The sequence below is a fragment of the Lasioglossum baleicum genome, chromosome 13 (assembly GCF_051020765.1).
Source record: "Lasioglossum baleicum chromosome 13, iyLasBale1, whole genome shotgun sequence".
In the NCBI taxonomy this organism is placed as follows: Eukaryota; Metazoa; Arthropoda; class Insecta; order Hymenoptera; family Halictidae; genus Lasioglossum; species Lasioglossum baleicum.
Window position 1 is genome coordinate 833,719 of NC_134941.1, and position 13,975 is coordinate 847,693.

A 13,975-nucleotide genomic window follows, 5' to 3' on the forward strand; every position below is an offset into this window, starting at 1 on the left:
GATATATGTCGTGTACATGTTTTCAAACGTATTTTGCCGAGAGTGACACTCCATTGTCCATTACTTTTCATTAATAGATCAGTGAAACTATCCACAATAATTGTTCTACATACGTTTAATTTGTACAGTAATGTCCCGTTCTTAGTCCGGCGGAGGAGACCGCTTTGTATCACTTCGCCTACCCATTCCACTGGAGGGCATACCCCGCGAGGGGCCGAGAAGCTCGAGCTGCCTCAGTCGCCGAGCAGTGTAAATATGCCGCGTAATCCGATACCGGGTCGGGTATGTTGGTGTGAACCACTACTAATCCATTTACAAAACTTCTTTATTTTGCATTATTTTTTAATGGGGCTCTCGCCAACTTATTTGTGGCATTTTTCTGATTAAAACGACACTAAACGCGATATAATTTCAACTGTATTTAGTGGTTTAATTGACGGTATGGAGTAAATTTAGGACATAGAAGAGGGTAGTGATTGAAAAAAAAGAGAAACAGCGACCGCAATGGTCGGGAAAAATTCAAAACTTATTGTGTTGTTTAAAATACCAATGCGATGCTAACTTTTTTATTCTCAACTTTCTTCGTATACCTACAACCTTTCTCAAGATATTTATCACATTTTTCTGATTAAAATGAGTCGGTTAAAAACCTCCAACGGGCTGTAGCTCCGTTAATTTGCAAAATTCCAATCTAATTCTTTGGGAACATAATTTTCGAGATGGTAAGTTGTTTATTTAAAAATATGCTATATTGTAAGGAATAGCCGTAAGGAAAAGCGGGTTTATTAACATATTAGGGCACACGAATAACCAAATGATTAACGACAGACGTGTTTGTCGCGGACGCTCGTTTCGATCTGCATTCTTTTTACAATTCGTTGGCGATTGTAATTTTACAATTCTTCTGCTCTTTGCGATTCTCTATTTTTATAAATTTACCTATATATAGGGTTGCCTGTTAATACACACACATACAGTACAGGGTGTATAAAAAGTAATGGTCATCCGTCCTAGGGGTGAATCTACACCTCTGGATCGGTGGACATTTGTCAGTATAATTCCACACAATCAAATTTTGCAAAAACTTTAACAGCCAATATATCAACAACTATTTGTTTGCGACATATGGCTCCTTTCAAACATTTTCTCTTTTCGATGAGTAGAAGGCGTTGATGTAAAAAAAAACTTTAACAACAATTTTGCGGCAAGTTTCTCTTACAATTGTCCACCGATCCAGAGGTGTAGATTCACCCCTAGGACGGATGACCATTACTTTTTATACACCCTGTACATACACAATCCGTACTTCAACTCTATAGTGTATGTTAAATATTTGATAAATTATAAATCTTGCTTCACATGTACAGTAAATATGGGCCAAATTGCATCTTGTTTGGTGTCATTTTAATCAGAAAAATGTCACAAATATATTGGTAAAATTTCATGAGAAATAAATCAGAAATAAAATAGTTACATTATTGCACTAGTATTGTCTCACCGTACGTTGTTTTTTGTTGCGCCTTCGGCCGCGCGGTCTGCGTTTACATGCTGTCCTCTTCTACGTTCGGCGCGGCCTACGAAGCCACAAAAAACTAGTGTCCTGTTCCGATCTACATATGTCACAACCGGTTGTGGGCATTATTTGGCGAAACACAAATATTTCAAATACCATTTAATATTTTAGATTTTATTTTGCTTAAAGAAAATAAGATATTTCTATTTGAACAATCTGAACCTCAAAATAAAATATTTCTATTTCAACAATTTGATCCCCAAAATAAAATATTTCTATTTTAACAATCAGAAACACGAAATAAAATATTTTATTTATAAGAAACGATTTACACCCATAAATGTATTAAATTCGAAATTGAAAATAAAGACAAAATACAAATATTTTCAATATTCTTCAAATAAAATACTATTTTCAAAAATTACTGCATCAAATAAAATAATTTATTTTTAAGAATTACTGCATTAAACAAAATATTTTATTTTCAAAGTTGTACACATACTTTAAAAAATAAATAGGATTATTTACTATTTAAAATACTATTTTCTCCAGCTCTGTGGTCACAACACAGAACCGAGAATTGACTTAGAATTGGACATTATTGTAATTCGATATTTTCTGACGCGAGATAATCGTACCGAACTCTTTACCTTGCTATTAATATTCTGTTTCTATTGTTCTCACTCAAATCAGTCTAAACACCAATTAACAATTATTATAAGCCTTTATATGAAATTTTGAGATTATGAAAAATAATTTGGAACACTTCTGTTCTTTTTAATTTCACGTTCTCGCTCACAAATAAAATAGACGTTCATTAGTAACTGCCGTATTACGTGGTCGATGTTTTTACCAAAGGTATATATATGTATGTGTATTAAAAGATTGTTTTTAGACTGCGTTATACATATAAGGTGGCTAATAACATCAGTTATTAATAAATACCAATTTATGATAATAATAAACAAGGAAGTAATATTGAATTGATGTAAATTTTATGAGGTTATTTCTCTGACTTAAATTAATATCAATATTATCGTGAAACCTTCGCGCGAGGCGCGCATCACTTCAAGTATTACTACCTAAATAATTTTAATCCCTTATATGTATGCCCCCTTGATCTTCTACATTTATTCGAACAAAGTTTCATTTAATGCCACTATGGTCATTTAAAGAGTTGGCGAAAGACAGTTTGATCTGTAACTTTTCTTGAGAAACATTGTTTTCAACATTTAACAAAATTCGATGCTAGGAATATTGACATTTGATTCGATGTTGATAATAAAACTGTGAGCTAACAGATTCTGTAAACATGAGTACAATGTATTTATGTTAAATCAGACCAGAACACAGAAGAATAATCAAAGCCATACATATCAATGCGATGAGTGTATCCATGCAGGTACCAATTAAGAAAATGAAGTTTAGAAAGAAAAAGTTTAAAAGAAAAAAGTTTGGTTGCTCTTTTCCTTGCGTAACCAGAAATATTTGCCTTTTTCCTATAAATGTTTACCTTCTTCCTATGTGATCCAGTAGATTTGGATGAAAAGATGTGAGAAATCCAAGTTTCGATCCTGGAGGATCAATGGTTCAAAAGTTAGAAATGTTTAAAGTTGAGGAATTTCCATTGTTTTTGACAGGTTAGCACCGCCATGTTGTGTGTAGTGGCGGTCGCGCGCCGCTTACCGAGCGAAACCGCTATATGGCAGCACGAGCACGTGGTAATGCCGATATACTTAATTAGTTGGTTGGTGGTTAGGTGAGGTGGGGCGGAGAGGGTCGTCTTGGGAATCGACGTAATCAACATCAGCGCGTGCTTCACTACACACAACATGACGGCGCTAACCTGTCGAAAACACTGGAAATCGCTCAACTTTAAACACTTATAACTTTTGAATCGTTGATCCTCCAGGATCGAAACTTGAATTTCTCACATCTTCTCGCCCAAATATACTGGATATATATAACATAGGAAAAAGGTAAACATTTATAGGAGAAAGGCAATAATTTCTGGTTACGCAAGGAAAAGTTTACTCAAAGTTTTGATTTTGTTCACGATTGACGCAGCGAGCATTGCTTCTAGTGGCCTAAAACGAAATATTCCAATTTCTTTGTACTCTAATCCATACTTATGTTTATATTGTGTCTCATTCTAAGTAAATGGCGGCCTATAAAAACGCAAATATCGACTATTCAACGAATTTTGAAGCTTCAATTATCATTGTAAACAAAATCTTGAGGAAATTGTCAAGGTTTTAAATATCCGCTGTAAAACATATTAAGACTCACACCTGAGCTACTAACTTATTTATTCTTCCGTAATTTTTCATATGGATAAACAAAAATATGCGGACGAAGTTATAGATCAAAATGCCTGTTAGTATCTTAAAGAGATATGATAGAAGTAATTTTTAGACTCCATCTTTGCAACAAAACGAATGTCCTCTTAAATGCGTAAATTGTTTGGAACTATTATTGCAAACACGATTTTCAGGTTGTTTTAAACAACACGAAATGACATTCATTTAGTGTGTCCTTGATATGTGAGAACACCTTTAATGGATGTGATTTATCCGTTGATTAAAAGTTCTGCGTTTTAAATATTACTTTGAGCATTACATTCTGCGGATGAACACTGTAAATATTGATATATGATTGCTTTTTGGTATATACACGTCTAAGTTTATTCGACTATACCTTTATATGTATGTCAGGACAGGAAAGAACGTACGTGTGTGTATACACAGATAAATTCGTGAAAATACCAATTAATGGCTGCTCGTTTCCTTTCGTAACCAGAAATTTTTGCCTCTTTCTTATGTTGTCCAGTAGATTTGTATGAAATGATGTGAGAAATCCAAGTTTCGATGCTGGAGGATCAATGGTTCAAAAGTTATAAGTGTTTAAAGTTAAAGAATTTCCACTGTTTGATAATTAATTAGTTGGAAATCGCTCAACTTTTTAAACGCTTATAACTTTTGAACCATTGATCCTCTAGGATCGAAACTTGGATTTCTCGCATCTCCTCGTCCAAATCTACTGGATAACATCGGAAAAAGACAACAATTTTTAGGAGAGAGGTTAAACTTTCTGGTTACGCAAAGAAAAGTTTACCACGATGGATATTTTTTGAGTTCCTAATTGAGTTCCTATTGTGACTTGTCTTTTGCATTTTGACGAATATTTGGTGAAAACTAATTGACTTAATATTAGGTAGAATATCGAATATTTATATTTATATTTATAAAGGATATATTTATAAAGTTTTCTATTGGCGCATATTAAAACTACTATAATAGGGTGCCTCCGATGTAGGTGAAATATTTGCAGACATGGTAAGATAGACTAGAAACGGAACGGAAGTTTCTATGGTAACAACGCTTTAAAGGTGGAATGTATTTACATTACAGTATACAAAATAATATTGCTGACTGAGTTGATTTATAATCTTTACATTAATCAAATATGTTTACATTAACCCACATTACATATTGTAAAAGAACAATTTATATGGCTTAAGGAGATTTATCTTCCTCTGGCGCTATTTGTTTGTAAACTTATCAGTACAGTTACAGAATGCAAGAATGCAAGTTTTTCATACTATAATCGTAAATTTTTGTTTTTACGTAAGTTAACGAACATATTCCTTCAACTTCGATATGAGAGTTTTAAGCTCGACCTTTCTAAATTTAGGATTTTATTGTTGTATAAAGCAAATGAGATACAACGCCATAAAAATATCTTTGTTTCATTTAGGGTTCCCTATCATCATAGTATAAATATTTGAACGCATATGGAAAATCATCTGTATGTATTTATTTTATGTATGGCATCCGAAAGCCTTGACAGTGCGGACTGTATCTATGTATTTACTACATTTTTTAGTTATTTTAATGTGAACAATGATATTTTACTGTTTGAACTGGAGAATTTTATTTTTCAAAACAATAAAAAATCAATAGATTTTATCATTGCGTGTATTGAAAATATGGTAACCAGTATGATTATATGTATTTATGTATTACATATTATGCATAAGTGTTTGGTTAATGAAATGTGTAGAATTTGTCCATGAAACTATTCTTGTTGATTATCAATGGATAACGACAAGTTCTTCCCTTTTTTGCATCGAATATCTGTCAATTACAATGGGTGTACGAAGTGTTCGTACACATTTCAAAAAGGAATAATTTTTTCAAAATTGGACCCAACGGCTTGAGTTTTTTTGAGACGTTAGAAGGATTAGTTTTTTTTTTAATTGTTATTGGTCGCAATTGCGGATGGTACAGCGAAGAGCACGATTTTTAAATTAATTATCTGTGCCTTTGGTAGGTCTAACTAATTTATATACAGGGTGTCCCAAGACCCCTTCGACTCCGGGAAATGGGAGGTTCCTTAGGTCATTTGAAGCAACATTTTCCTTTGCACCAATGTCAGCCGGGGCTTTGTTTAGGAGTTATTAACGAAAAACACGGACCAATCAGAGCGCGACCTAGACGCGCGATGGCACGTTCAGCCCGGCGCGCTGGGAGACGAGCGCGGTGTAACGCCGCGATGCCGCAACGAACAAGAGTTCCTCGAGATTATGTGAATCTTCCCCGATTTGGATGAGCTTTGGATATGTTGTCAAGACCATGATTCTGAACAACATTTCCCTTTACAGTTTTTGACGGTCGCGGAAGAACTTTACTTGTCAATTCATATGGGTGGATCTTTTTACCCGACTTACGGCAACGTTACCCGAACGAGAGAAGAAGCAGAAACTGATTGAATTGAAAACTCACTTATTCAGCCGTAAATCCATTTGCTGCTTCGAAATGTGTGTCACTGGGTCACTCGGTGACGAACTGCACAGATGTCTTCAGGTATACGACAGTACCGAAAGCTAAGGGACGTACGGTCAGGTGAACGAACTGCACACGTGGTGGTAGATAGCAGGTATACGACAGCCCGAGGGATGTGCGATCAAATCAACGAGATCCGGACTTTTCACTTTCACTTTCACACAGATGCCATGAAATTTTTCCATGAAATGTGTGCTGCAATACAAATGATATTGCAATTGTTTGTGGAATTGTGGTATTGCAATTAAGTGTGGAAAAATTTCATGGCATCTGTGTGAAAGTGAAAAGTCCGGATCTCGTTGATTTGATCGCACATCCCTCGGGCTGTCGTATACCTGCTATCTACCACCACGTGTGCAGTTCGTTCACCTGACCGTACGTCCCTTAGCTTTCGGTACTGTCGTATACCTGAAGACATCTGTGCAGTTCGTCACCGAGTGACCCAGTGACACACATTTCGAAGCAGCAAATGGATTTACGGCTGAATAAGTGAGTTTTCAATTCAATCAGTTTCTGCTTCTTCTCTCGTTCGGGTAACGTTGCCGTAAGTCGGGTAAAAAGATCCACCCATATGAATTGACAAGTAAAGTTCTTCCGCGACCGTCAAAAACTGTAAAGGGAAATGTTGTTCAGAATCATGGTCTTGACAACATATCCAAAGCTCATCCAAATCGGGGAAGATTCACATAATCTCGAGGAACTCTTGTTCGTTGCGGCATCGCGGCGTTACACCGCGCTCGTCTCCCAGCGCGCCGGGCTGAACGTGCCATCGCGCGTCTAGGTCGCGCTCTGATTGGTCCGTGTTTTTCGTTAATAACTCCTAAACAAAGCCCCGGCTGACATTGGTGCAAAGGAAAATGTTGCTTCAAATGACCTAAGGAACCTCCCATTTCCCGGAGTCGAAGGGGTCTTGGGACACCCTGTATATGTACAAAGTTTCATCGTAATCGATCAAGGTTTTGTTATGGTATATAATTGATTGAAAATAGCAAAAATTGTAAGAATCTGCGATTTAAATGATTCGAAAACCCTAAATTCAAAGATCTTTACGTTTTACCATGCTTTTTAACGCGTCAACCGATTTCAATGAAACTTTGTACAGTAAAGTCCCAATCTAACAGTCGATTCTCGGTTCCGTGTTTTTTTTAAGGAGGTGGCTAGGACAGCCCATAGGCTGCCCCTCTACTAGCTACTTGGCGTACTTGGCTCGGGATATTACAGAACTGTTTTTCGAATTACATCCTCTGCCAAGTATCCACCGAGCTGGACCGATACGGTTCCGTGTTGTGACATAGATCGGTACCGGATATAGTATTTTATTGATAACTAGCTTTTGCACGCGGCTTCGCTCGCACAGGAAACCGTTTATGCCCTCGGAAATTGATATTGTTTCTCCGCAAAACCTTTTAACCCCTCTCTCACCCCTATAGAGTTTTAATTTTATGTCATGTCGCCACCTTAGATTTCAAAACCCCTTTTCACCCCCTTAGGGGTTGAATTTTTGAAAATGCCGAAATAAGTTGTAACGGTTCTCGTTCGGTTCGCGGCGTATCGTCCTCGGCCGTTGTTGCTCGTCGTGCCAGGGTCGAATTATGAACGAGGACGGGATCGGAATCGGAAGACGTGGTGCACGGGGTGAAATAAAGACTCGTGGTGTATTTTGATAAAACCTCGCTGTGTTTGTTCCGCGGAGCTAATGAATCGCGGTGTCGGCAGTATCTGTAATCGCGGTGTCGGGAATATCGGAGATCGCGGTGTCCAGCATAACGGAGATCGCGATGATGGAAATATCGGAGATCGCGATGTCGGAAATATCGTAGATCGCGGTGATGTTAATCGCGGCTTAGTTTCGCGTGGACCTGGTGCACGCGGATTCTTACAGACTAGGACTAGGATTTCGGCAAGGATGCATCATTCTACCCGGGTCTGGATTATCGGGATTCGGAATGTCGGTAGCGTACCGGACATTTACGGTTCCCCGGGTAGGTCTTTCGGTGACGGGGCAGGATGGCGCATCTCTTCCGTTGAGCCGACTCCGACGCGGTCGGGATTTCCACGGGGCAGCGTGCCTCCGCTGCTTCGGTGTGCGAACGCGGCCGTCATCGGCGCGGCGGGAATCAGGGATGTCGACGCGGTCGAGGTTTCAGCGGGGCAGCGTGCCTCCTCTGCTTCGGTGCGGACGCAGTCGTCACCGGCGGAAAACGGAATGCCTTTCGACAGGCAGGAGTTCGCGCAGCGACACAAGCTCGTCGTCGTAGGCCAGGGATTAGGACGGTGTTCACCTGGGATATAATTACGTAGTCATAAGCTTGCAGTAGGTGTTTCTCATGCAATCGTTGCGAACGGAATGAGAGCTCGACTCGTGGACGTTGCGCCTTTTATAGGCCTAAGTGGGTGGTGAGGAGGTGAACTGCGGCAGGGTGTTCGGAGTGACGTAAGATTTCCGTTTCCCGTCAGATTTACCGTAATTCGGTATCCGGTTCCCGCCAAGTGCGGTTTCTAGACGAGGGGAACGCGCGGAGGTGTCGGTATAGGCTCGGCGGATTGTTGGCGCGGGGTACCGCGGTGAGGGGCGACTCTATTCGATAGCGGGGAGCCGGCGGTTCGCTACTCGGAGTGTTGCCGACTCGATTCGGTTTCGGTCGGGCTCGCCCGGCTATATTCGGTGCGCGGACTTAATAACAGGCATGCTTATGATAGGTCTGTTACAAGGTGTTTGATTAATTATATCAAAGAGCATTAAGAAAAAGTTTCGAGCAAATCCGACCACAAATAAAATATTCCTCATACAAACGGTGCAACCCCTTCTCACCCCCTTAGGGGTTGAATTTTTGAAAATGCAGAAATAGGTGTTTGATTAATTATATCAAAGAGCATTAAGACCAAGTGTTACGTGCTATATGGCTTCCTTTTTGGGGAGAGCCTGTAACTTAAGGTTGAGAACAGACGAGCGGCAACCAGGCTTGTGCGAGAACCCGAAATCTCGGGTTCGGGTCGGGTCGAGAATTCTCGGGCGAGAACTGTCGGGCTCCTGAACGTATGATACGCTTCGGTTTCCCGAAAGTATCCGGCTACCTATGTCCCTTTCGGGTTCCCGAAAGTATCCTGCTTCCTCTGTCTGTTCGGGACCCCGAAGCTATCCGACTACATCATACGAACGTATCGAGATTATCAACAAAAAGAGACGGTAGACGGCGCGGCGCGCGGCACAGCGTCTTTGACTTTGACTTTGACACGTCGAAACGATCTAACCATTCTAACTTAACTACCTACATAATATCTACATCGATATCGATATACAATCTATGTACATTAGGGTGGACCTTAGTTACTCTTGGTGAAAAAATTTTTTCGGAATTTTAATGGTGCGACCCCGTCAATTTGTGCCATTTAGTGAAAAAATAAACCCTGTAAAAAATCAACTCGATCGGGCAATGAGAAGACGTGCCACAACGACTTTGTTTATGTAAAAAAATTAAATTTCACTAAAAATAGGAAAAACAGTTTTTAGCACATTATTTCATTATTAGATGTCATTTTAGACCAATATCTTTAATTGTAATAAAAAAAAGTTATTTATTAACAATTAAATTAATTTGTTTAAACGAAGATTGCAATATTTTTTTGCAATATATTTTGTTATTAATAAATACATACGTTTATAAATATTGGTGGTATTTATTATAAATGTTGACTTAATGTTTTTTTATCGACTGTAGGGTAACGCTGTTTATACTCTGATACAATTTGTAAAATGTCCTGTCTCTCGTTTTCATCTTTGGTAATACAATCGGAATACTCTTTCATTAATTTTACTGCTCGTTCAGCTACATCATTAACGATTTGTAAATTCCCTACAATTCTTGTCGCCGCTTTATAATTATTATCCCTTCCCACAATGCTGGGTCCTTAGACATAAAATCTATATTTATATCAAATCTAGAAAAGAATTTCAATGTTTGTGTAGAAACAAAATTGTCCATAGTAATATCTATATATAGTTTAATATCTTTTCTAGGAATGACCAATTTTTTACAATTTTGTTCTTCTTCTTTGTTGAGTGCTTCAACCATCTTTTTTTTAATTTCTACAGAAATGTGTGGATCAAAAAATGACAATCCCACATTTTCTGGTGACAAGTACCATAAGTGATTGCTCAGTTTTTGCAACGTAGCATTACTTATGGTTTCGTCAATCTCTTTATATTTCCATAGATCACTTAATAGTTCTAAATCTAACCGGGGTGCTATCGCAGGTACAGTGGTACGTACCCAAGCGAGTATGTATATATTAATTAAAAAAATACAAATACTTTGTATCCATAACTTTTTCTCAATACTTAAATGAAATTCATTCCTAAAAATATAAATTTTTATGCAATATATAGCCTTAGCCATCCACCTCGCATGGTGGAATGCGCCAGGCATCCTAAATCTAACACCTTTAGGTGGAGTTCCGCCTAGAAAAATTATCATAAGTTCTATCAGTTCCTTGTAATCATCCCTCGGTTGAATTTGTTGCAAATTGTGTATTGCCGCTTCAATCTTTTTATCAATCTCTATTACATTTTGACGTACAAATTCATCTTCTACGCCGGGCTTAAAATTGTCTTTATTTATTGAACTCCAAGAATTTTTAAATTTCTTAAAAAGAGGAACATCTGGACCCGTCGACTTTTTCATTTTTGTATCAAATGCAGCACGTAAAATTAATTCATAAATATGGTGACGGCATGGCAAATACAATAATTCTTTTTCTAATTTTTGTTCCAATAGAACGCAGGCTCCTTGTATTCTGCCGGTGTTGGTTGCGGTCGTATCAAAACAAAGGGCTTCTACTTGCTGTGATAAATTCCATTCTTCTGTCTTAGAGAAGATTGCCGACGCTTGATTGGCCCCACTACCCGATGGTATAACTGGAATTCCCAATAATTTTTTAATTTCCCCGCAACTTATAACTATCGGTAATCGTTCTACATTTTTGTGGCTTATATCTGGTATAAGTGTAGCATCCCAATGAATAGTTATGCCCCTAAGATTAATTTGTCCGAACATTTCTTGCAACTGTGCTGCATGCTCAGACCGATAATTATGTCGATATCTTCGAATAGATGTTCTATTTATTATTAATTCATTTAGGTCATGACCTAAACATTCTGCTGTTGCCATAACAATTCGAATTGCATCACGGTCGCTTATTCTACACGAATCTAAAACAGCTACTAATTTTGGAGTAATAACCTTCTGCTTTCCTCGTCTTTTCTTGGGGTTACTCGGCCCAGGTATATTGTAGTCCTCTGCCTCGGTGTCATCACCGTCAGGTACCTGAGGCTCGTCCGAAAGAATTTCTATGGTTCTTGCTAACGGGACTTCTGTCTCTTCATCACTGGATGTGGACGTTGATTCTAATTGTACTGAATCTATAACGTAAAAATAAATTTGTTATAATTGGAAAATATAAATGTGAAAGCATTAGAAATAACTTCAAAACATTACCATTGATCGATGATTCCTGAGCCCGTTGCCACCGCATCTCTTGTTGTTCCTTCCGCTCTGCTTGTCTTTCTTCTTTCTCTACTAATTTACGATCAATAGATGCCATCGAACCGATTCGTCTCTTTTCCCTCTGCTGCAGGAGGAATATCTTATCTTCCTCTACAGAAATCATTTCTAAGGCATTCGCATGTGCGATATCGAATAAATCCTCTAATGAATCTATAAATTCTTGTTCTCGTTTTCTCTGTAGATCATTTTGGCGATTCGCGGTTTTATTAAGCGTTCGCCATTTGTTGTATAGTTTTTCCACTTTATTAATACTATCCGATGTTTTTTTTATTGGAATTCTCGCCTTTTCCCAGAAAATTTCTACTTCTTTCATCACTAAAGCCGCACTTTCACGTAGATTTAAGTTCACTTTTCGCATATTATAGAACAATACACGTAAAAGTTGTCCGTTGCTTGGTAATTTAGCCCCAACAATTTGTGACTCAAAGTGATTTAATAGGAATAACTGATCACTGCTCCTTGTTTCCATCTTACTCAACTCTCTGTAGTATTTCCAATGCGAGTGCTACGAAGATTCGGCCTAGACTGCAGTGAGAAGTGAGTTCTCTTGTCGATGGACGTACGAAATGAGTTTAGGTATAACCATAAAAGAGGGGAGGCTTCTAAAGGGCCTAACGGAAAGTTTCCGAGGGTCAGTGGAATAGGTAAAAGGTTCTCAGGTAGCTGCAGCAAGCAAAACCTTGCTGACAGGTAACAGTGGTTTTCATTTCATATTGTAGTACTCTTGTACTCTTATACGCTAAAGGTTCAAACTTTCGAATAAATTATTCAAACTTATAAGTAAATATTGTTATTAAATAACCGAGAAATGATACTTTTGGTAAATAATAATAATTTTTTCAGCGGAAATGTTACAATGGAGTTATATATAGAATTGGAGTAAAACTAGTGAAATTTCCAAACTTCAAGTCAATTGTGGCACCCTTTCCCTTTGTCCTATCGACTTCCGCTTTTGCAGAAATTATTTTATTATCAAATGGAACAAATCTAGAGGGTCGCACATAAAAATTTCGATGGTGGAAAATAAGGTCCACCCTAATGTACATTTGACATTTGTACATATACAGTATACATTATACAATATTATGCATATGATGAATCTCACAAGCGCAAGCGCTACATATTATTACAATTACGAACATATAGGCATATACGTTATATGTTATATATAAATTACATATGTGTGAACAGAAAGATATTACGTAGGTAGTTAGGTTAGAATGGTTAGATCGTTTCGACGTGTCAAAGTTAAAGTCAAAGACGCTGTGCCGCGCGCCGCGCCGTCTACCGTCTCTTTTTGTTGATAATCTCGATACGTTCGTATGATGTAGTCGGATAGCTTCGGGGTCCCGAACAGACAGAGGAAGCAGGATACTTTCGGGAACCCGAAAAGGACATAGGTAGCCGGATACTTTCGGGAAACCGAAGCATATCGTACGTTCGGGAGCCCGACAGTTCTCGCCCGAAAATTCCCGACCCGACCCGAGCGTCGGGTTTCCCGAGATTTCGGGTTCTCGCACAATCCTGCGGATAATGGATTATACTGGAACTAAATTTTGCACGATCTTTTAGAGGAGATCTTGCCGAAAATGTTCCACTTTGTCAGAACATGGACATCCCCGGACATTTTAACTTATCCCTTGTCAAAGGTGAAAAACTTCGACAATTTTCCTTAGTTGATTAAATATTTTTTTTATAATAAATTATGAACAATGATGTTTAGTTCCTGGTGCGTTCTCAACATAGATATACATTCTTCATATAAAAAAAAATTGGTCACTTAATCTTCAGTAGGTTTTCCAGGACATCATTATGAAGACAAGGAATTTTTTCGGTGATAAATCGTATCTGAAAAAGTTTGATCTTTGAATGTTTATTGTAACGAGAGTTTTTAATAGCTTTAATTAATATTATCGTTTTCGAATGTAATAGACATTTAAGGAACATTGTGCATTCGTTAAAAATCGATATGTGGACTTTGAGTTTTTAGCCCGTGAACAGCTAGAACGTCGATTTTACCCACTGTGCGGCGCGTCATGGGTTCGCTCAGGGGT

At 38.1% G+C, this 13,975-nt stretch overlaps 1 protein-coding gene across 2 annotated transcripts; it reads right to left on the reverse strand.

The window, feature by feature from the left end:
* Positions 1–10,015: 10,015 nt before the first annotated feature.
* Positions 10,016–13,255, reverse strand: LOC143214846 (uncharacterized). 2 transcript variants are annotated; one of them, XM_076436324.1, is made up of 3 exons: positions 11,853–12,771; positions 11,598–11,776; positions 11,044–11,272 (listed from the first exon to the last, which is right to left on the reverse strand). In XM_076436324.1, exons 1-3 carry the CDS (start codon positions 12,388–12,390, stop codon positions 11,192–11,194), a joined length of 798 nt encoding a protein of 265 aa, XP_076292439.1. In that variant the 5' UTR covers positions 12,391–12,771; the 3' UTR covers positions 11,044–11,191. The 2 variants fall into 2 exon arrangements, with proteins under 2 accessions (XP_076292438.1, XP_076292439.1); XM_076436323.1 differs by having other exon boundaries at positions 10,016–11,776; positions 11,853–13,255.
* Between the last annotated feature and the right edge of the window lie 720 nt (positions 13,256–13,975).

Bases quoted from the DNA above. Each gene is read 5' to 3' on its own strand.
- LOC143214846 (XM_076436323.1), bottom strand. From the start codon at position 12,390: ATGGAAACAAGGAGCAGTGATCAGTTATTCCTATTAAATCACTTTGAG. The intron at 11,777-11,852 runs GTAATGTTTTGA...TTTACGTTATAG, and splicing joins TCAGGAATCATCGATCAATG to ATTCAGTACAATTAGAATCA.